The sequence below is a fragment of the Brachycentrus maculatus genome, unplaced genomic scaffold (assembly GCF_059751285.1).
Source record: "Brachycentrus maculatus isolate JH-2025_06_01 unplaced genomic scaffold, ASM5975128v1 h1tg000432l, whole genome shotgun sequence".
Classification (NCBI taxonomy): domain Eukaryota; kingdom Metazoa; phylum Arthropoda; class Insecta; order Trichoptera; family Brachycentridae; genus Brachycentrus; species Brachycentrus maculatus.
Window position 1 is genome coordinate 165428 of NW_028281180.1, and position 25122 is coordinate 190549.

Genomic DNA, 25122 nt, shown 5'->3' on the forward strand with positions numbered 1-25122 from the left:
GAAGTAATAGAGTTTTCTGAAATCATTTGTTTGGCTCACGGGTTCGATACACCTCATTTGAATAGTAGACGTATGGTGGAAACAAAGATTAAGCAGTCGCCAGGTGGTTGTGTGTTGCTAGGCAATAACATACAACGATATATTCTTGTTGTTTATTCCTTAAATACAGTCTGTTTGTTACTCTATTGACATATAGGAACGAGAATTGATCTTAATATTTTTGTAATAAAAGGACATCATCGTGATGTTTAAGTACGAGAGTGTCAGAGATATATTCGCCACAAGAAGTGAAGTCGAGGAAAATAAAATGAAGTACATAAAGGAAGCTAGCGAACAGTATGGCAGAAGGGATATATTTAATACTTCATTGGAAAAAAGTGCCCTTAGTGCATCTTTAAGTAAGTTCATCCTAATTTCGCTTTAATATTAATACTCAAATAATATTAATACTTTACCTACCAATTTTTGTGACGTCAAACACTCTTTTAAATGCTTATTGAACAGGAATGAAATGCGGATTATTATGATAAATAACCTACTGCGCAAGTTATTTTTTATTGTTTCATTAGTTTCGATTTATAAACTAAAATACATAGATCGTTAGTTGAAAAAACGCAATGTGACTAAAGACATCCGAAATAAAATTTCATTACTATTTTGTTGTATTTATTTATGAATAATATCATTAACCTTTTTCAGCCTTGTGTCGAAAATAATTGACATAGATTTTTTGAGTGGGTCCCATGTCAAATGTTATGCGATTTATTTAAATGTTATTTATATGGAGTTAGTTATACCTACCTGTAACCAAATCAACCTTTTCATATTCGTTTTTGTTAGAAAAGTATTCTTAGAGGAATGATTGTTTGTTTTTGTTTTTTTTTTTCATAAATATAAAAATTAAAAAAAATTGATTATAATGGGTTAAGAAAACAGTTAAGTTAATTAAATGGTAAAACGATGTTTTTTTCTTCTAATTCTTCTTTTACCATATCCACTTCCTATGGAAGTGCTTCAGGCTTCTCTGTCGGCCGCCACCTACCTCGCATCCTCCTAAGTCAGGTCCGCGTCTAGAAGTTCAGACGAGACGTCAGCAGTGGTCGTCCTGGACGGCGAGAACCTGATGCCTTGTAAAAGATATTTTAAATTACTTACTTTTATTTGAGCTATGAATCTCAACGTCTCGATAGAGTTTATAACTTACTGATTTTCATGCCATTTCTTTTTACAGTATTATTGTTTCCTTTTGTATTCAATACGAATTAAAAGAAGTTGTAAAATATATGGATTAAACTGTGATAGTAATTATTTAAATCCAATCCTTCTTATGGTATAACAGATTATTTAATAATTGATTACAACAATTTCAGGTGACGCAAGAGAATATGGAAAACATTCTAAGCAACAGCACCCTTTCTATAGAACCTCCAGCAACGAATACGGTTGGTACGCTCCGGGTATGTACCTATTTGGTTTGTAATGAATTATGTTAATCAATAAATATAACGCGACCGCTGATCGGCCTTTAAATAGTTTATTTTTTATTTTAATTTTTATCTTTAAAGATCAGTGTTATTATGTGCTGTTGGAGATTGTAAAGATAATATGGTGATTAATTTAGAATTTTTTGGTAAACTATCAAAACACTAACCAGCAATAAAAATAATGTCCACAATAATTACCATATTGAAATATTTTTTTTAAGTACAGTGAATAAATTAGAAAAAAAAACACATTTAATCGTACATAAAATTTTTGTATGAACTGTTTATATTTTATTTAGTTTTGATTTAAAATTTTCGTTAAAGGTTGTACACAAAATACAATTTAAGGGGACCACCAAAATTATTAAAATTTGTTTAAAAAACGATAGATTTTCCACTATGTGGTGAAATTTTGGATTCATTAAATTGCTCTAAATTTTACAAAGAACATCAACCACGTAAATATTGCTGATGGCGTTTTTGGGTCGTAAGTTCTTACAGGCGTTTAGGATAGCATAGCAGCGTTTGTTATCAGGGCCGATGTTCTATGATGTGGCACCTTATTTACTAATGATTTATACTGTACCGCAATCGTCAGTGCATAAACATATATACCTTGATATTTTTTATTTATAAATATTTATATTGTATGTAATTTTTTTCAGGGGATCACAGTATTCCGAGTGTGTATTTCCCGATAAAGCAAAAATTTAGTAATCAGCTTGCAGCAGCAGGAATGTACAGAAACTATTCTCTCAATACCGCTAAAGATCCGTCTCCGTATATTGAATAAGCTTTTTGTAAGTAGGGAAAAAAGTAGGTATAATGAATACATATGTGTATAATTCAACATATATTACTTTCTCTTTTGTGTAAAATATCGTGAATTCTCATAATGCAACTTGACTCTTTCCGTGTCGAAAAACAAATTATTCACTTAGAATTAGTTCTAAAAATATCCCAATAAAGCGGTTCTCTTTCCATTTTATACATTTATAATAAATATTTAAGAAAAACTATGATAAAATCGGACTTTCACGTGTCAACAAGAAATAGTGTTAGGTGGGTGTAAATAAAAAATATTTATTTGTAATATTGCTTTTATTTAATATCATATATAATTTTATAGAATATATAATGTAACATCCACTTACAGACATAATTGCAATTCAAGAGCAGAAAAAGTATTGTGTGATTAAGTACCTATTAATAAATAATAACGGAAATGAACTTGGTACTAATTTTAAATGCCTAATCGTTTTCTACTATACTAATTATTGCCTTATTTATGAAAGGAAGTTCCATACGAAACTAACGAATCATATTGTATCATCGTTAAGAATCTTCAGGAAGATTTCCGACATTTACTCTTTCTGCTCTTTCGCGAACACTAACAAATGCGTACACATTTTATATAGCAACAACAACAACGGTTATTTGAGTTCATCATAATATTAATAAAACTATGAACTATAATATATTATTATTTATGAGCTTAAAGTACATAATACCAAATCTTTAATGACAAATTCGGCTCCAACAACGTGTAACAATAAGCGCTTACAACAATCCAATACATATTTCGTCGAGTTAATTTACTCAACTGCATCAGGGATAACTTTACAGGAGAGAGTAAAAACATTAACCACCGAGTGAATTTATCACTTTTCAAAATTCTTTTCACATCTATGTATATAGGAATACAAAAAAATTCTATTTTGGGATCGATTGATGTTTAAATAATGTTTTTATTCTCTTATATAAAATAAACACGCATGAAATTTGACATTTTATAGAATAAATCGACGATTTGTAACAAAATAATAATAATAAAAAACAATTAAAATCTGCAAAACTCACTTAGGAAAATCCATATAAAGCTTAAATTTTTATGCTTTGTTAACAATCGTTTGTGGATTAAATCGACCTTTTACCACCAAACCACCTTAACGTTGTTGGGTAAAGGTATTTTAGTTTTAGTGAATCTCAATATTTCATATTTTTTTTTGGGTTGATGTACTAAAATAAAACAATCAGCGTGTAACGGCGTTAATGATAATTTTGTTTATATAAAGACAATGTGACGTAAGCAGTCACAGTAATAATCACTATTATATGACTTACATGAATCGTCAACGTAATTCATTAAAAAAATTGATTATAAAATGTTAGCTTTATAAAAATGTTTCGCATTTTATGAGTATACAATTTTTGCGTACAATTTACATAATATTAGTTGCACATTAACAATGGCCCGTGTATAAAACTTCAAAACGCATTATATTAGTTTCAATGCTTTTTTGCAAAGCAAATACAAATAATATTAACGATGTTCAGGAAAAAGCAGTAATGTCTGCAATACTTAAAAAAACAGTATCATTCATCAATCTTGACTTTCGACGATAGACATTCAATATCTCAAAATGCATTAGTCGTCATTTTTACGTCTTTAAATATTTAAAACATTAAAAAAATTCACGCTTTAAAAAATAATATACCAGATAGCAGAAAATATGAACAAATATTTTAAAAATAATTTTACATAGTTATATGTATGGTATATAAAATTCATATTAAATTTGTTACATAAATTTTGTTTTAACATTTCGATTCTGTTTTTTTCTTCTTCTTCTTTTGTTTATTCTAACCTGCATTCGCACCCAGTGGTGCAAATGACAATGCATTGCATTGACGAAACGTCTTGTTCGTTAATTACTAGAAAGGCACAGTGATCAGTTCTGCGCTTTCTTCTGCGAGTACTACTTCAGGGTACTAGTTATGTGCGAATGTCGAGGAATGGCTGTGTATTATTTGGTATAATTTCAATCATATCACTTTGAGGTAAGGGATTGAGGAAATAGAACGATAGAAAGATAAAGAAAATTGAGGCTAAAAAATCAGTTACAAGCTCTATGTTTTTAGAGCTGACGAGCTAGAAGACGTACAAAATATTTTTTTTTGTTATATTCAATATTTAAAAATGCGATACTTTTCCTAAACAATATTGATGTTACTAACATTATTTGTTTTAATTCAAATATCATGCATGAAAATCATTGGTGAGTATGAAAATGTTAACAATAAAATGCTACAGATATGTATGATCACAATGATTTGATAAGCTTCGATTTACTACATACTAAATATGCGATATAATTTAATAACTTGAATTTTTATAATTGCAAACAACATAAAATGGTACCAAAGTAAAACGTACGGATATATTGAGATATGATCTGTTATATTGAGATATGATCTAGGACTTGCGGGAACCGCATTCGCCTGTCTTAAGATCAGAATAGCGAATAGAGAGATATACTTAGTGAGGACCAAATGCCATGTACTTGATAGCTGCATCACACCTTTTATGTTATATGGATGTGAAATATGTTATTACATGATTATTATGAACGACATTATAACTCTCAATAATGTCAATGCATGCTGCGATGCATTTCAATTAGTTTAGCTAAATTTAAAGATTAACAACTTTTTTAAAATTGTGACTTTAATTTGTGATCACCGTCATAACAGATGCACTGATGTGTGAGAGACATAAATTTAAGCCGGAGCGCAAAAATTTACAATATTTAAATAACTTTACTATAAGCAAATAAAAAAAAGCGAGAAAGCATTAACTCATATGACCTTTTACATTAAATTTTTTCACAATTCACGTAATACACCAACAAGTTATTCCACACACTCGTATTATGTATAAGAACATTAATCTAGATATCTACTTTTTTAATCATGAAATGGTTATAAAATTTATAAATACTTTTCATAAAGGTACCAATTTAAAATTTATTCTAATCTGTAATGACTTTCAATAACTTCTTCTTTCGTTGTAAGAAATCTATACGATAACAATTAATTTTTGCTAAGCATCAATCACAAACAAACTACTGATGGTTATAATACTTGCTTATTTTAGAATAATTATACGTAATTAGGTAGTATGGTAAATTGTCCAACAAATAATGCACATTCCTTGGTACATTCCAGATATTTTAATTTTACAGATGTTTCCATTATCATCTCAATGGGAATAATCACTGTGTGATAACAAAATAATAAAAAGATTGAGGTATTAGACTTAGTATTAAGCCAGAGCTCAACATGAATACCTTATTCAACCTTTATTACAATTAACTATTTAAGATGATGATTTAAAAAATTATAATGCGCAAACACATGAAGATGCAAATAATGTACCCATATTTCATATTTACTATATATAACGTTATGAAATATCTTATTCATAATACAAATAGAATAACAAATTCACATAAAACTTAAAGAACGTTAACTAGCGTTTTTTAAATGTTAGACAATACTGTATTTATTTCTTTCAAAAATATTTCTTTAATAAATTTAATCGATTCGTGGTTTTCAAAAATGGATTAACAAACCGAATGCGATAGGATTATAATTTAAAGCTAAAAAAACTACGTTCTGATAATCTATAAAATCAACATTAAAACTAAAATATAAACATTAGTAAAATTAATAATTTCGATGACCTTAATGATGCATACAAAGATAACGGTCGTTGACAATTATTGTGTAATACGACATTTTTAAATGAACAGTCACATTTTTTATAATTGATAACAATGATTACAAATAGGGGCTGGTATTGCAAACAATATAAACATTTAAACACTGAATTTTTAAAGATATAAAAAATCGGAAACGCATTTATTTATTTTCATACATATAACTAGCTGACTATGTTAACACATAAAAACTGATTTTCTTTTTATATTGAAAATCGGTAGACAGAATATAATTATTCATACAAAAGGCGTATTTTTATTTATTAAAGAAAACTTAAGAGATAAGTATTTACTAAAAATAACTACAACGTAAAATCCCCATTATTTTATTTGCAATATATTATTTTTGAGGATATAAACACTAATTTTGAAATTTGGGAATATTCCACAAACCTCCAACATTACCAACACACATCATAGACACTTTTCGAATATTTGAACAGAAATTAGCCTTCTCAGGAGAAAAAAGTTATTAAAAAAATCTTTTTTAAAACTACAATATATTAGAAAGCTGATTTAAAGAATGGAATAGTTTGGAAGAGACACTGATGATAATGATTTCTGAGTAAATATATCACCCGCTTTACACAAAATTGTAGCTAATGATTTTTTAGCTTAATAATTTTTATTTTATTTTCTGCATGATACAAAATTTATTTCTTATAATTGTATTGAAGATGAATAAATTTATTTATGATTCCAAACAGTATTGTCAGTTCAATATATTTTACCCTAGTAACTACTATAATAAAGCAGGCGAGATAAGCTGGTACATACAGAACATACATGGATAGCGACTGTATTACAAATATCATTTTTACAGTCAATTTTACAACTTCTATAATGGTTGCATTTACATACACATGTGCTGGATATTCACAAACATAAACTATTTGAGTGCTTCACAATTTACCTACATAAATTTTTTTAATATGTCTAATTTTAAAACCGAAAAAAAATTACTTACCCGTAACAACGAGAAGATGTAAAAAATTAAATTTTACAAATTATATATTGTATATATATATATATATATATATATATATATATATATATATATATATATATATATATATATATATATATATATATATATATATATATATATATATATATATATATATATATATATATATATATATATATATATATATATATTTATATATTATAAATAAAATTCTTGTTTAATGTATGCACTATGCTATAACAGTTAACCTTAAATATTAGGCAGTTTTCCAAATCACAAATACACTTGACTACAAAAGTACTCAATTAAAATGAATATTTTCAGTAGATTATTTTTGAAATTATAATTTGAATAATGGTTATGCTTATAAAATAAAAAATAAATGATTTTTTGTGTCATGTATGAATCAGTTATTTAATTAAAAACCTTAAAAAATATTTAATTAAAAGTCGTATAACATTCTTTGTTTAATATATTACATGTAATATATTGGTTGTTCATATGCTTATTTTGAAGACAGAAATACATTATTCTGGCTGAAATCATCCTTCGAAGTATATAAATGTAACTTTTTACATATTCTTGAAGGAAAGATTTTGGTTTTTCATCCCAGAATACGTATTTATACTAATTGGTTATATTATTTACTTCTCATATTTTTGTTTTACTTAATCAGTACACATTTTGAAGGTTATAACATGTATTTAAGAAGGTTACAACATAAACGTACCAGCCAACACATTATTTGAAAAGAACATTGTCATAAATATATCACATAAATGACTAGACTTGTACTAAAAATAATTATAATGACATACATATAAAGATATTTACCTAAGCCTTGCCAGTCTGCATGGGTTATTTATTGCGATGTATAAATAAATGATAACGATCGTAATTAAAATGCGCTTAAAAAAACTTAAAAAATAAAACCAATAATATTATTACGAATAATACTAAATGTTAATTCATACTTCGGGCATCAATAAATAACGAGTATTTAGTAAATGGTATAAAAATGCAAACGACACGTTAATAAAATTCATTAAAAAAATTCGTTAAAAAAAGGATATTCTTAATTGAGCACAAATAGAATTGATGAATTGTTAACATCAAATATTGTCAATTTATGATATTTCAGTATTTAGAGAAACACTACTTAAGTGGAAGAAAAAATTATTTGTAACCAAATATCAGCTTTAAATGCGTAGTTTGCATTCAAGTAATAAGGCCGACAAAAAACAATAATATTTTCTTTACATATCGCCGAAAATTCCTGCAAATGTTTTGCGGAGGTTTTTCATTGTGTCTTCTGCATCTTCAGCGACGGAAGCGGACAGGGAACCCTGGCGAGAGAATCCAGAGCGCTGTGGAACATCGGGAGCTCGGGGGGCCGATGTGGAGCTCACCGAAGAACTTTGAGAAGCTGTAAGGCAGAATGAAAACTATTAGTTTTCCAATCGAACGACGTTAAATAGGACAGCAATTTGTTTATTTTATAAAAACACGACATTTCCATGGGCAAGTCTGGGTATTTTAAGGGCTTAAATCCCGTCGTTGTCTAGGCTAAGTGATCACTCTTCACAATGCGTGACATTTACTAAGCTACGCATGATGGATCAATTATATTACTGCAATGATTGAATCTACAATAATGTATACTAATTATGACAGAAATCGTTTTACATGAGTTGCCTACGTTTAATAATGGGCATAATGGTGAACGTTACACAAGTGTATAAAGTGATCGCTTAATCCAGCCAAATATCAGGACGTAAACCCTAGGAGCTTTCATAAAAAGGGAAGAATGATAAATGTTTCATGTCAAGTTGAGACACCTTTAAAATTGACATTTAATTCATAAAGTGAATAATCCAGTGTCGATACAAAAAATAATATTAATTTTATATATTTTTTCGGCATTAACCATGTGGTAAGACATCATTAAGTTATAAATGAAAATATTTGTAACACTCTCCTTATCATTCACCGTTCACATTGTATAATACCACTTTGTAATACCATACCATAAGGTTAACCATGTTTTTAATATACAAAATAGAAAATACTTGTTTTTAAAGTAATTACTCGAGTGGTAAAAACACGTGTTTTCATCTACAATTTAAATAATAGTATTATATCATTCTTCAGTAATTCCTTCTCTGTTCAAGCGCCCAGACTATGGAATTACCTCTCCTTGTAAAAAATGCACCTCCTCAAGTAACTTTAAAGTAACGTCTGAGACATTACTATCTATCATCAAAATCCTAACTGTCCATCAAACCTCCTTCCTTAGTTTTTCTCTCTACTTTCTTCCCTATACTCCCTTTTTAATTTGCCTTCCTTATTATCATCAATTTGTAATTTATGTTTTTTTTTAAATGTTCAAGTTCTATCTGCCCTTTGATTGCAAACAGCTATATATGGTATCAAACGTTTTGACCAATATCACTAGTCTGTTTTTGGTTTGTTGGAAGATATTGCTTTTTAGCAATAAGTCCGCCAATGTACTTATTTCATTTCTGTATATAAAGTTTAAATAAATAAATAAAAATATAAATAAAGTACCTTGCGAGTCTCTCCTTCCCACAGAAGAGAGAGACGGGTTGCCGGGCGGTGGGTGGTCTGGTTCCGCCGGGATGGGGGGCAGGGGGCGCTCTCCTGTCGCGGACCCCCCGGCCAGGGGGCCCCCGGACAGGGAGGCCGGACCTACAGGCGGGGGTCCGGGCGGGGGGCCCCCGTGCGGAGGGCCGCGCTCCTCTGTGGGGGAGGTCACGGAGCCCGCCCTCGATCCAGTGCGGGTTGGCACGTTGGCCCCAGGACGGCACGTATTCTGGTTCAAATTACAAATAATTTAGAAGACTTTAAAACACAAAGAAAAACAATAAAAGCTGCTTGAATGTTTTTTTGTAGATAATTTTGTTTTTAACCTTAACAAAATAAAACTACTTTGTTTTTAACCATGCATGTTTAACCCTTTTTTACATGTTTAACCTTGATGATGACAAGGTTCTTGTCGAAACTGGTTGGAGAAAAGTAGGTACCAATAAAAGTTGTTCAAAATCAAAGTAGTTTTATTTTATAAAGTTATTAACAGTTGCTTTTACTTCTACAGCGGTGATATATTGTTCTAAAGACATTGATTAGATAGAAGCAAAGACAATAATAATTTTTTAAATAGAGATTTAAACAATATTAAAATGTGTTTTTTTTGTAAAAGTTGAGAAGTACAAAGTAAATTGACAAAAATAACTGAATCCTTATTAAAAACTTTTTTACAATATTTCTCAATCGATTATTGTCGACTTGAACCAGATAATATTCTGTTACGAATATGGTAGGTTGATATGATGGATCGATACTTAAAAGCTGCTAAAAAAAATAATAATTTATTTTTAACATTGTATACGACATTTTGAATATTTTGAAAAATATTTTCGAATCACAATTTAATTTTTTTAGCGATGATCATTATTATTAAATTCATTTGAATTTTACTTATACCATCTCATTGATGGCAACAGTTAAAAATCACATCTGATGCAGTTACTGCCATACTTTGATCACAACTCTACAGAACTAACAGAAGTTTGTATGTTACCAGCCAAATTTAGGAATTGTTTACAATGTGAAATCGTGTTTAGTTTTTCTTTTGAAATTTCGATACTGGTCGTTTCATAGTTTTGTTAATTATTTTATAATAAGTAAAATTACGAGGCGAGTACCTGCATCCTTTGCGCTACCAGATCTGCAATGTGACGTCGGTCATCTTCCTGTGTCTCTCCCATCAGCGAAAGTGCACTGTCATTTACTTCAATGATGTATTCTCGCCCATCTTTTCCAACAACAACCTCCAGTGCACAGATCTCCAGTCCACCGAAGAGCTCGCTTACCTGAACAATATCATATTGAAATTATATTTTTATCAACATTTGTAAATAATTTGGAAAAGAAAATCTACGTAGTAGGTATGTAAATGTCTAGGTATAAAATGTTGAATAATAATGTTTAAAGTGACATGAGAGATTGTTTCACATAAGAGCTGTATCCATAAATTATACATGATAGGTAAAAAAGTATATAATAGTAATGTTGTTAAGAGTCCGGAACATAAATTCCTAACAATGACGTTACCGTCTTCCTGTGGTCACTGGAGAGATCTTCTAGGGAGTATTAGAGGCCCTAGACGGAGGGCTGGGAAGAGGACGAATTCCTTAGTCCTTTGACGAGAAATGTTTGGCCTTTGACCAAATTAGGTTGGGAACCAGTGATTTTGACTCTTTGTTTAGTTATGGATTGTTTGAATAAATTTCTGGTTTTGGGGAAAAAGATATAAGTACATGCCTGAAATCATTTCATATTAGTTTTAGTAGTAAAAACACCCACTTTTACTTTTTAGACTAAATTTGTTAATGTACCGTCATTGACGCTAACGCCATCTATACGGGATAGGAGAAGTTAAATGTGAATTTTACAATCATGTATGTAATTTATATGATTCCACGACCAATGTAAAATCATTGAATTGTTGTTTTGCAGTATATCAATAGATGTAGTAATGGCTTATTTTTTTAAATGCCAATATGCCTAGTATTGTGTCTTTTGAATAATATTTATTGGTCATCGATATGTAATAAGTTAATCAGCGCGTACTTAATCATAAAGATTAATCGATAATCATTACAATAAAATCTAACCATTGCTTAAAACTATAAAAGTTAATGGTAAACGTTGCTATTATATAAATTGATGAGATTTTTGTTTACATATTTTTATTTATGTTTCTTCATTTATTAAAGTTATAATATAATACAATCCATGAAAAAAATAGGTAACGAATGTGATGCCATAGAGCAGACGACAATAATGAGTAAATTCCGTTTTTATTCTCAAAACTATAAAATAGGTAGAAAAATTAGTTTATACCTACCAATTACGTGTCAAATATGCATTATTCCACGATTTTATTACTAATAGAACAAAAGTTGTTCGATACTCGAAATATTTATAAATCGGGATAATCCTTGAATCGTATCAATTTTCCGCAAAGAATTTTCTTGATACTTCCCATATCGGTGCGAGTCAAATATTGATTTGAATAAGGATACCCACCTCATCAATCCAAGTCTTGTATCTGTCAGTCATGGTAAGTTGTTCCAGCATTGCCGAACCCTGGTTAGTTTTCCAGTTTCCAGAAATTGATTTGCGCCTGAAATAAAAAAGGTCCTGAAAATCTGTACGGTTTTTTCAATCAATACCATTTAAAATACTCTTCAAATAACAAATACCTAACTGCCTTATATGTTATTACCTTTGATACTTATTATGAACGGCATGAAAATATAAATAGTATTTATTGTTTTAAAAAACAAGCCAGTACACGAGGTTTCGTTTTCCGCTTGGATAACAAAATGACTACTATATTTATGAGTTTTTGAGTAGATTTATTTTTAATTGTGCATTTAAAATGCTTAAAAAAACGTCCGTTTTCTTTTGGTGAATGTCAAGCCAACTTTAAAATTTCTGTGTATAAGTAAAAATAAATAAATAAATGTCCTTCAATAAATATCAGATGAATTAACAAAAACACAAGGAAAAATAACGAGTATCTAATCCTAATTGAATGATACAATAATTTTCCCAATAAAACGTGCGGATTGCGTATTTAATTAAGTTAGTTACAGAAAAAACTATTCAAAACGTGTTTATTTTAGATCTACGAGTCGTGGACAGGGCTGGATTTACTATAGAGGCGTAAGTTCCGTATTTTAAGAGTAAATGCTACACGTAATTTCGTATACTATTCGCAATACAGCTCGCAAGGAAATATTAAGGAAGAATGTGAGGTTTCATGATATCGATATTTTCCAGTGACGTTTTTATAGGTCGTCTGTTGTCGTTGTTGATATGAATTGTGAATTATCTTGCCCGACTGCCGCCGCCGATCGGTACGTACGAAATATTGCAATGATGGAATTGGCGCCATAAACGCTTTGTGCACCAGGCGCCAAATAATGTTGATCCGACGTTGGTCGTGGGATAATCCATTTAAATGAATGATAATTCACAAATCATCCTACTAACTCGATCTGCAGTTTCTGAGAATATTGGGTCGCTTTCTAAGTGCATGTTTGTTCGAAATATATTATTTAGTAAAATTTAAAAAAAGTTTTTTTTTTTATTCAAAGTTTTTAACGAATATTTTACCTGAAATATTTACATAGTAAGTAAGTAAGTTAGTAAAACTCTTATCCGCACCTCAATGGTGCATAAGGCACTGCGTCATATAAACGCAATGTTATCTTGATCGTTTACACATGAAGGAAAGGTGATCAACCCTCCGCTTCAGGTACCAGTCCAGGGTAATATTCGATAAATATTACAATGAAAAAATTACTTTATTTACTCAACCCCCCCCCTGGGAATCGAACCCGCCTCCGCAGTGTAATAGTCAACACGCTCGGCTACCATTCTGGAGGTCCCGGAAATATTTACATACTTCAACTAAATATTATTTTTCGGTTTATTAGCTAGTACTTTTATTTAAATTTAATGAAACGACTTTCCCATTTTCCGTATTATAAACTTACACAAATATCATCTCCGATATGAAATATTCAAAAAGATATACATAAAAATACTGGTAAACGTGAATCTATTTGTACTTACTTTAAGAATGAATGAAACATTTTGATTTAATCGGGGGATCCTTTTATACAGTCGTGTAATTAATCCGGTTCTGTCATTAGTCTTTTTTTTTAAATATAAATAAACGCTTTGTGTTTTTTTTTAGTATCAGTGAAACAAATTTACATATTTACAAAAAAGAGTTTGAGCGTAAAATAAATTTGATTAAATAATATCCGTAATTTAATTATCCGTGTTAATAAGACTTCCTGTTAGAATATTAGAAATGGTATAATGTCACTACGTCATGTCTTCGTTGAAAAATATTTCTTTGTTAGTCACGGATTAGCATTGGACATAAAATTAAAATAATTGTCCTAGACTGACCTCTTCCACAGATTTAGAAACAATTTACGCAAGTCACATTTATATATATTAAATTTTATATGTTTGAATGAGATAGGCAGACAAATTATTTTCCCCGATTGATCGATATAATTCTAAAAAAAGATTACTTTGATTAAATAATGGCATTGTAAAGATATACATAGATCGGTTATAAGGATCTACCTGACATGTCTCTTTTCCCGCGGAGAGTTCGAATAGTAGGTATGACAATATCTCATATGTCTCGGGGTTTGTTCACCTGACAACGTTACCCATTACCCTGGATTGGATTGGAGTCGGTCGATGGACAACCTTGTCTTAATGTTATTTCTGACCGAGGGCCGGAGCATCAATGCGATGCTCGGTTTTATAGACCATTGTAAAAATATAAATATTATCTCGTTTGATGTTCAGTTCCGCCACATTATTAAGGTCTCGATAAATTCGCGGAATTATTGAGAAAGCTAAGCCAGAATTCCAGCACTGACAGAATATACGTATTACATCACGCGAGAAATTTGTCTCAAAGCTTTTAACCCTGCCAGATGTTAGATGGGGACTACTAGTCCCTTAGTGGGTTTTAAAAACTATACTTGGGTCTTATCATCTACTCAAGTATTAAACTTAATGCTTGTATTTATTTTTAAAAAAAATTTTACATCTTCGCATTGTTACAGGTAAGTAATTATTTTTCAGTTCTAAAATTATAATCTTAAATCATTTCATTCATGTAATTCTGTTGTCACACTTAGATATCTCTATTTATTTAGAGTTTTGTAAATTTTTCCATGTTTTGTTTATAAATATAAACTTATACCGTATACCATAAACTAAAAAAACAAAATTAATAGGAATAAAAATATCAGAAATTAAACAAAAATAAATCGAGCCATGTCAACAATTGTAAACTCTGAAATCGAAAAATGAATTAATAAAAAATCAAGACACGAGTAAAGATTCAAAATAAAATCACAGGACCGTTAAACCAATTAATAATAGTTTGAGTTTTGTATTATGGGTTGGTATAGCCAACCCTTTTAAGGCCCGAAAAGTTAACTTCCGTTTAGCCAAAGGGTTTACGTACCTTTGTTGGCTTGAAAGGTTTACCTTTGTTGCCTCGAAAGGCTTTCTATTTTTTGAGTAAATCTTTCAGCAGAGAAATCAACACCGATTGTATTGTTTAAAACTCAGAATTTACATAACGTCCGACCTTTCTATGAAATAATAGTCAAAAATGGGAGTAGTCAGGTAAACATCATTAGTCAAGCAAGTATAGTACTTATAATGCAAAAACGCTGTTATTTAGCACATATGAGGGACATTGTCGCGACAATGTCCCTCATATGCACTTGATTTGACATTGCGTACAGGCAGGGTTAAGTCAATTGTATTATATCATATTATATAATCACTTAAAACTTAGACGAACCAGATACAAATTACGAGGAAATGTAAATAGCACGATATTGTGTACGATGTACGATTTATTTATATTCTGACCTGTGACGTTGATTTTATAAATACTTCGATACACGCGAATGTTTCATGAATGAGTGTAAATATATTTCCGATAGGTACCCAATATATTCTCCGAGTCAGTGTCACGCTATATTTTCAGACAATCCTAAAAATCGTGCTCCGAATTCACTCGAAGTAAACACCAAGATATTTATACGTTTTATTTACTTCAGTACGTTTCGTTCCTAATTTTACTCGTAAGGAATTACAATAAAAGGAATCACAATAAATATATTTTTTTAATTTGTAACTGTGCATAAACATATCGTAACAAGTACCAAAGAAAATGAAGCGGGCAGTTTAATTTTCACATTTTTAAAATACGATTTCAACGTTGATTTCAAACAGGCACCCATACGTGTAAAAATCTACTTATCATAATTATCTCAATGTTGTCAATCATGGTTTAATTTTATTTTTTAAATTACAGTAACTTATTTACTTTGAGGACAAAAACTTCTTCTCTACCATAGCTCATGATAATGATTAAAGAATAATAAAGGCATCGAATGAATTTATGTATCTTTCATTTAGCATTATGGGGGTATATTGGGGGGTAAATAAACTCTCACATCTTAAATATATAAATTTTATAACCTCGGGCTGATAATAATACCCTCATCATGACTGAATCGTTTTCTAACTCATCAATTCATATATATAATATATTTTATGTGTAATATTATCTACTTATTATTCCATGTCCACCTACATATATACGCACATACAAATTTCCATGAACAAAGCGTAAGCGCTTTAAAAAAACATAAACATTAAATTCATTAAAATTATTATGATTAAAAACACGTTGCCTAGGTACGCCAAGAATATTTTGATTTTTTAAAGCATTTCGCTAATTCAATCTGGAATTCGATATTGCGGATGAAGTTAACAGGTTTCTTGAACGGTATTATCATAAAAATTTTATAATTCTATTCTTTAAATCTCATTATACGATATTTCGTTACTTTAGTGTTATAATATCAGAGGTTCTAAATTTTTAATGACTTTTGTATTTATATTTACTGTGTATAAGATTCTCTTGTTGATTTGACCAATAAGAGATTTCACCCATTAATCGGCATCTTCAAACAGGTACATCAGTAGACTTATATATTTTTTTCTTAATCTTATTTTATTAACGAATTTTTTGTGTCTATATTTTGTCTTTTATTTATTTTGGTTAATTGCATTGTGATTTCTTGCTTCATCGGCTTGTTTTACTATTTTTATTATGGTAGTTACCTACTTAATGTTATTTAAAGATTTTTTTAAGAAAAAGCATTGGATTTTCCTAATGTAGTTATTAATATTGTTGATATGTGTGTAACAGCGGTAGATACTTGTTTTAAATCCAGGACTCTGTTTAAATAAAACATGGATACACATTTGTATGTTACTTACATGAAAGCTTTGTAGTTAGATCCGATTTTTTGCACGTGAATATCAAACTTCGCATCAATATAAGGCTCTACTGTGCAATATGATCCTGAAATAGCTACCACTCCGGCCATATCCTGAAAGATTAATAAGCTTTCATAAAATGAGTGATATATGTACAACATCGTATATCATTAATCTTAGTATTATTTTTTCAGCATCGGTGAATATCAGCTCTTTAAAAGATCAAAAAATATTTTATACGCTTTCTATAATATAATGTGTATTCCTAAATATAACAAAATGTTTATATTTACTTCTTTATATGAATTTTACAGAAGCTCTCTTTAAGGTGGGAACTGAGTGGAGCATTTCGACGTAACGTAACATTCGCGGCGAGCATCCGACTTCGGATGAAGTATGTACTCGGAACGAGCGGCGAGTAGCTCGGCTCGCTGTACTGACTATACGAATGCTCACATCGTAACGTGTTACGTTACGACGAAATCATTCCGGTCAGTACCCACCTTTATACGCAATGCACTAATTTACTCAAATAATACCCATAGAAAATATTTTCAAAATTTTTGAGATTTTCGATGCTATGATGGGCAACAAGATTTTTTTTGACAGAAAGGGGGCGATACACTTTAAACATAATTTTATTTTACTATGGGCCGAAAAGTATATTTAATAATACCTGGAAATCGGAGTTGTTTTCAATCTTGACTTTTCCTACTCCGCCGTGAGCATGCCCAATTTTGAGAACCACTGGAAACCGCGGTACTGACATCTGTGGACAAAAAAAAAGATTTTTTTAATGTATATAATATTGAAAATCTCAACTATTGTAATCAAACAATTTCGACCAAATATTTTTTTCAGTCAATATTTTATAAGTATAAGTTATACAATATAAAACGATACACAAGGAGTCGTTTTAGCGTGCATTGAAAGTGACACAGATGGAGCAATAGAAGGAAGAGTGAGCTTAGGATAAGCACGTCGTGACTTTAGAATTTATGCAGTTCATATTCTTCATGTTAACTATACTTTATGTTGTATTACTTCAATTCCTTAGTACCTACCTCTGTATGTTTTATAAAATAATGATAAGATTTTTATCAAAATAATGAAATGTGTATATTTTTATGTGTGTATATTTTGTGCGTCTCCGTACTGTAATGGTCAGCACGCTTGACAACCGTACTGTAGGTCCCGGGGTCGATTCCCAGGGGAGGTGGAATTACTTTTAACAAATGACTTTTTCACTCTAATATTTTTTTAATATTACCCTGGACTGAAGCGTGTACCTGATGCGGAGGACTAATCACTTTGGGTTTGTATGATGCAGTACCCTATGCGCCATCGGGTTTTAATGAATAAAAATATGTTTATATACTTATTATATATGTACATTTATATATATCATATCTACATGTTGAAAACCGATCCAGAAAACATCGCCCGCTGGCTTCTATCGACTAATCTCTTGCGTAGGCGATGCTGTACAGTCAATATCTTTACTCGCGAGTGATGTGATCTCGTATGACGTATGACGTAGGCACGCACAACAAAGAAACTAATTACACGTTATTGTTACTTCAGTGTTCCGAGGAATAGCCAGCGTCATGACGTCACATCGAATCATTTCCGGGACATCCGGATTGCGTTGCCAAAGCTTCGAGGTACTTAGATAAAAAAAAACTTAATACGTTCAAAATGGAACGGTTCATTGAATAAGTGCATATGTTGTAAAATTATGTGTCTATTTATGTAGTTAGAAACATACGCACTAAGTGTATTATATTATTTGTGTATTCATTTTTAAATCAAACACAGATTTTTGAGTCTACTAAGTTGTATTTTATTGAATGTTGATGTAAATTATTATGTAAGGGCATGATAAAAGATTTCTTGAGAAACGGATAATTCAAAATTAAGCAACAATGACTTTTTTTAACGAATGCCATAAATGACTAAAATTTCAAAAAATTAAATAATTTCTGTTGTAAATGTACAACTGTTAAATTTGATTTTACGACTGACAGAAAATTGATACAGTCATAAAGAGTTATTGTCTTTAAAACATAAATCACAATTGTTTTTTAAATGTACGATAATTAAATGCACATAATTAAATGTACGATAAAATCAAATAATTTCAATATTTTATAAAAATATGATTGAATTTTAACATGAAACTATTCATTTCATTTTCTATTTTGAAAATATATTACATGACATTTTATTTCACTTACTTTCATTTTTAAAATAAAATCCACGCTCTTTAAATTATAAAAGGAAAACAATTCTAGTGTTTTGAATATGTTTGATATATTTTAGTGTAACCTTTTCAAAGCCTTTTTCAATAATGTTCCTCTAGCTCTAGAGTGTAGAGTCTAGACCCATGTTCCCTTATAAAATTCTAAAGCTAGGCGAAAATTAATTAATAAGTTGCTTTTATCTCGTTTGCTTCTTTTATTATATCCCGAAAAATGTAATTACCAACGAAGAATAGTTTATTTACGTTCTAGAGAGGATTTTATGCTTCCATTCACGTCACGTTTCCAAGAAAAAAAGGGTGGGACCGATGGCATGAATCACCCAGATGCAGTACTCACGGTGTTCACGTGAAAGCAGTATTTTAAATGTACAACGTCGTAATATATTGTACAATGTGGCTATATAAATGTACTTTGAAGGTATACTTCATATTTTTATATAATATTCCATCGCTCTCCTGACTAACAGCCGTATCTGCCTTCGTACAAATAGCGATAGCTTCTTGTGTTTTCGTTTAAAAAAAAGAATAACCCACAAAGCCTTTACTTTTAGAGGCTTGTCTGCAGGTAGGATATTAAGGATAGGGAAATTAAAGTGAAAAATATATCACAAACACCCAGACCAATTAATAATAAATACTTTTTCAAAAATTATTTTGCATTTGGCGGGAATGGAGTCCGCGACACCAGTTTCGCAGTTAAGTGTCTACCCAACTACGCCATGGCGCCGGTTAATACAGTTAATTTCATCTTAAATATAAAACATAAGTTTGGAAGCAGGCATCTTTAAAAAATTGACTTTGTCTTCTTTCAATCGAGATAGTGTAAAAAAGTAAGTTTTAAAGTTATATTTGTAATTAATATTTTTTAAACAGATACAAAAATGTTTTAATAATCGATGTGTGATGATCAGTGAAAAATAAAGGCAAGTCTAATGACTTAGTGAAAACATGAACGCTAAGAAAATATACACAAAAGTGTTCCGAATGGAAATAAAAAAGTCGGTTACGACAGTTAGCCAGGAGAGCGACAATATGGGTATAGGTCATCGCTTCATTCGTTTTACAGTGCTGTGGTTCTAATTTCTCCATACCACAATGCTCTTTTGTTATATTTATATATGCATCTATTCGAAGTTCGTACACACATTAGGATATGTATGTATGTTTCTAAAACATATTTATGTGGAAACCAAGCAATTGACCCACTATGTTGAATAATTGAATTATTTATGTTTATTTACATATTTATATGTTAAATTATTTGTCTTTTGCAAGAAGCAATATCTTCGAACCAAAAAACAAAAGACGCGTAATAGTGGTCCAGAATTGTGTCTCCACCTCCAATGAGGCTTAAATCCCGTAAACCTATTTGAACAGTGGTGGCAGATGAAACCGACATAGAGGAAATGTGAAAAGAAAGATGGCCCACTGAACACGTGATAAACAAACAATTAATCGTGGTATTATTTTTTGACATCTCATCAAAGATGAAGAAGAATATGGAAGTCTGGGCATTTACGGGGCTGACGACCGTCATAGGCTGGTTTAGGTGATCACTTTACACAGTGTAACATTCACCAATTCTACCCATTATTGACAACCACACTACTAAACAAATATTTGGACCCACTCAAAATGTTGTCTTATTAATATGTTTGAATTCAGTAGACAGATGGTACCTGTGTTTTTTCATACATATCTATAGTATGTTTCATTTTGGGAAAGAAGAAAAAACATTCTCGCTATCGTTAATTTATAAAGTAATGAATTTCTATAACAATGAATGAATTCAGGTCACGCTGCGTGCCGATTCAATTAATTCCTTAATGCTAAACGTATATTTATTGTCCATTGCGTAATAAACGAAGAATGACTTCCTTTTACGACAAATTTCCATTAAAAATCAATTGAAATCTATTGAATTTCATAAATTCCTCTAAATAATTCAAATGAAAAAGGCCATCGGAAAAAGAAGATATTTTTGGTTAAAAATATTGCACATCATAAAATATATATTATACATACTTATATAAAATATATTAAAAAATATATATTTACATACTTGTAGATAATAATAAACGAAAAACATTGAATTTTAATGTATTTTTTTATTAGAACAATTATCTAACCATCATGCCTCTTCCCCGCAGGGGTAGGCAGAGAGAATAGAACACCACGTCAATAAACAATCTTCGAATTTTCCACATTCATGCATCTCCTCATACATACCCACCGATTATTCCGACTACTGACTTAAACCTACCTACTTAAAATTTTACAGTATATATTATATATAATATATACCTAACCAGCTACTGTTAAAACAGTGTAGATAAAAGTTTTTTTTTCACGTAGTAATGTTTGAAGTCTAAATATTTGATAACTTTTAATTCATAAGTACCCACCCACAAACGTGACATGAACACATAACTTAATTTTCTCGTTGGGATTTTTCTGTTTGTTGATATTATACGGATATTTACATATTCGCTCGTGTGTATACAAAGGTACTTTTTATGAGTGTGATCGAATATTAATTTGATTAAACCAATCCGAGATAAATTTAGTCATGAATGATTTTTAAGGTAATTTACTTATACGTATAATTATTATTATACAAACATATACCGTGTACGAGTATATATTTTAAATATCCTTATCAAGTTTATTCCTGGATACCAAATCCTACAAGGAGGTCTTAACCTTATTTGGTGGCATTCAAATTTATTAATCGTCTCTCTTTGCGAGTGTCACTTTCAACATTACTAATTCCCATAAAAAACTAAATTTATCAGTTAAGTTAAAATATCTTTTATTCCCTCTTTTACATTGTATATAAAAAGGGGTATTTAAAAAAAATCATACCTCATTTTTAAATACCATGTGTTTTACTTTTATTTATTTTCTATTAGCTACGAAACAGAATATTTAATAATTTGAAAAAATTATATAATGATCTGGGATGATATTTTTACCGGATTCCATAAAAACACTTGGTTTTTTTCTCTCGATGAATTTAAAAAAAGTTAAATCATATCAACACGCAAGCACAGTACCTATAAAAATTAAGAAATGAATTCTCTGTTTAGGTAAAACCGCTTGAGGTTGACAATATTACTATTGTCTTGGGATAACATATGTTCATATCTATATATTTTGGAATACTTAACTTGTGTTATGATTTCGTTCAAGTAGTTGTTCCATGATTCAAAAAAATTCTTTACGAGTACACCATATATTAAGTATGAATATATTAAAAAAAAAACAATAGTAAAATACTTGTGGAGCCGATAAACAATCTAAGTTTGAAGTAAGGTCCTTGCAATCCCAAATTATTGTCAATACCCAAATTAACCAGCTGTTTGAAAATTTAAAATAGAACCCAATCAGAGATCGAAGAACTGAAAAAAATACCATATGGAAAGATATTTGTGTTAGTGAAAAGTTATATTTTCCTTTAAATTTCCTTTAAATATGCTTCTCATTTCTTTCCTTTAAATATGCTTCTTACCTTATATTTTTTTATGTGTCTTTTTACTGTACCGTATTGTTTTACACCTTACATTTTGCCTTGTATTTTCTTATTTGTTACTTTAAAATTGTTTTTCAGTCTTGTTAACCTTATCTCCCAAAATGAGTAATGAAAATTGCTTATCGGGTATATTTTATATGTGATTTATGTATGTTTAAATAAATAAATGAAGGAATAAATATGTAATATTTAATTAAAAGTACTTATGCCTCTTCAGTACATTATTCCAGAGCATCCTGGAAAATGGTGAAGATTCCAGAGGATTAGCAATGATTTCATTACGCAGGCGCAATGTCGCCCACTCGGTCCGATTCCCAGCCACACTGCATTTCTGCACGCATTCCTACTCTTCCACGCTCTGCGCTCCTGGTGCACTGTGGTCTGGCAGTACTTTCGGCGATTAGCTATTAGTCACCGGGTGTCGGGTGTCACCTTCCACCCCCACTCGCCAGCACGCCCGCGATGATCCTATCTGCCCTGCCCTATGTACAGTACCGGAACGTGGCCAGACTCATTGATGGAAAACAGAATCCGCTTGGATTTTGGCCAATATGCAAAATCACCGCATTTTGTGACCGTCGGATAGTGATGTAAACAAACGAGCGCAACTTGTTTCTTAATTTTCCTTGTGTTCAATTGTAGGTCCACGTTTCTTCACTGCTTTATTCTATTACATAAAATACGTACTTGTGTTTTAAAAAGTAGATACATGAAACGAATAGATATTCTACTCCTGGCTCTACGTTATATATTACGTAAATACATGTACCTGTACCTATTTACGCACTAGTTTAAAGATAAAATAGAAATTGTTAGAGTTCGGTACGTAAAATTGTATGTTTGTATGTACATATATTGTAGTTGACAGGAGAAAGTGACCAACTGACAAAACGTAAAATGTTTAGGAGGGCCATTTAAGTCACTTTTACTTTGCAAGAAAATAAACATCAATGAAGTTAGTCATTTTTTATACTTCTAATATATTATACTTCTATGTTTAAAATGCTTTGGGATTTTTTTCTGAGCCATATTAAGCTAGTAAGATATCAAATAGTCAATGATCACGTTTTTGTAAAAAAATGCACTTGGTCACTTTCTCCTGTATGACTACGATATCATGACTATTGGTGAGTATTAATGTGTTTCTAATTTGATCCTTTATCACATTTATTATCTTAATTACTTCATACGAATTACTGGTTAAGGCTATTTATTCAGTCGCCATATTTTTGTATTTAAGTAAATTTTGCTGTTTTTCGTTATGTTAAAAATTCTCCGTTATAGCTTTAGCAGAACAGATCCAATAAAATATTATATGTATTAGAAATCGTCAAGGTCGTCGTTTAAAGAAACTTTTTTCCAGAAATCACATTTTAATTCAATATGTGCACAAATAGTCAGCTGCTCTGTAACTGCTATCAGAAATCCACTTTAAAATGAGTGATGATAATAATTGGTCACGGCTACATAATGTGACAAATACTCGACATCTTTGAGTAAACATGTCCATCTCTATGTAATATAGTCGTATTATCTGTAATGTTCAATCACGTAATCACTATTTATAACTCTTCAGTGTGAGGTAAATCTGAAGATCGGACAAATAATTCTGTACCAAAAAGATGACCTCATACCGCACGAGTCGTCACTTCTATGTACCTAATATATTGTAGTATTATGGTATATATAGCATATATCTTTTCGAATAATAATAGATTTTATATTTATAGCTTCAATTTTACCGTCCTCAAAATTAAAATGTTTCTCAATGTCGATCTTTATGTTGTGTACTCTTGAATGTTTGCAATTTTTCGTTCTAATATTTTGATGTTAAAAATGTAATTTTGGTTTTTACTTTGAGTAATTACTAACTTAAAGCAGGCCTTGTTTAAACGGTTTGATGTCAGTGATAGTAGTGACATTAAACACTACGTCTACGCAGTAGTGAAATATGTAAACGTAATTCGTAGTAATAATGAAAAATTAAACTTAATGATAATGATAATGAAAAATCGAGATTATGAATGCCAATAAGTCGTAACTGTATGAACAGAGTTAAGGTAACATGGAAATGGTAATTTAGAAATTTTCCTCGAAAAAATTCGTGAGTTAATTGTTTTTTTTTCTCTCAAAAAACATAATTTTTTGTTTCGTTCATGTGAGGTTTCCACAAAAAAATCATTAAAAATTCCCGATGAACTCAGGTTGAACAACACTGTCTCTCCCATTGGAATGATTTTAGCAATCATTTCGATCTGGAATCTGAATTACCATAGACATAACAGAATGCCGATAATGCGTCATCAGATGTGATGGAGTCACCAGTCATCAAACCAGTGGTATGTTAGTCTATCGGATACTTGGAAGAGTAGCAGCAG

At 30.4% G+C, this 25122-nt stretch overlaps 2 protein-coding genes across 4 annotated transcripts; one reads left to right on the plus strand and one right to left on the minus strand.

The window, feature by feature from the left end:
* Nucleotides 1-164: 164 nt before the first annotated feature.
* LOC148302622 (piercer of microtubule wall 1 protein-like) lies at nucleotides 165-6962 on the plus strand. Of its 3 annotated transcripts, none has more exons than XM_088271331.1 (4): nucleotides 282-398; nucleotides 1019-1130; nucleotides 1371-1457; nucleotides 2150-6962. In XM_088271331.1, exons 2-4 carry the CDS (start codon nucleotides 1124-1126, stop codon nucleotides 2275-2277), a joined length of 222 nt encoding a protein of 73 aa, XP_088127457.1. In that variant the 5' UTR covers nucleotides 282-398; nucleotides 1019-1123; the 3' UTR covers nucleotides 2278-6962. The 3 variants fall into 3 exon arrangements, with proteins under 3 accessions (XP_088127456.1, XP_088127457.1, XP_088127459.1); XM_088271333.1 differs by having other exon boundaries at nucleotides 305-398; nucleotides 1011-1130; XM_088271330.1 differs by lacking the exon at nucleotides 1019-1130 and having other exon boundaries at nucleotides 165-398.
* A 274-nt stretch (nucleotides 6963-7236) lies between these two features.
* On the minus strand, nucleotides 7237-18558 carry LOC148302623 (synapsin-like). The gene is made up of 7 exons (XM_088271328.1): nucleotides 18529-18558; nucleotides 17626-17718; nucleotides 16950-17062; nucleotides 12126-12222; nucleotides 10739-10906; nucleotides 9582-9846; nucleotides 7237-8439 (listed from the first exon to the last, which is right to left on the minus strand). The coding sequence occupies exons 1-7, from the start codon at nucleotides 18556-18558 to the stop codon at nucleotides 8270-8272; spliced, it is 936 nt and encodes a 311-aa protein (XP_088127454.1). The 3' UTR covers nucleotides 7237-8269.
* Between the last annotated feature and the right edge of the window lie 6564 nt (nucleotides 18559-25122).

Excerpts from the sequence above, each read along its gene's own strand:
- LOC148302622 (XM_088271330.1), top strand. The coding sequence starts at position 245 with ATGTTTAAGTACGAGAGTGTCAGAGATATATTCGCCACAAGAAGTGAA. Across the intron at positions 399-1,370 it reads TGCCCTTAGTGCATCTTTAA|GTGACGCAAGAGAATATGGA; the intron begins GTAAGTTCATCC and ends CAACAATTTCAG. Across the intron at positions 1,458-2,149 it reads ATACGGTTGGTACGCTCCGG|GGGATCACAGTATTCCGAGT; the intron begins GTATGTACCTAT and ends AATTTTTTTCAG.
- LOC148302623 (XM_088271328.1), bottom strand. The coding sequence starts at position 18,558 with ATGACGCTGGCTATTCCTCGGAACACTGAA. Across the intron at positions 10,907-12,125 it reads ACAAGACTTGGATTGATGAG|GTAAGCGAGCTCTTCGGTGG; the intron begins GTGGGTATCCTT and ends GATATTGTTCAG. Across the intron at positions 8,440-9,581 it reads GGGAAGGAGAGACTCGCAAG|CTTCTCAAAGTTCTTCGGTG; the intron begins GTACTTTATTTA and ends TCTGCCTTACAG.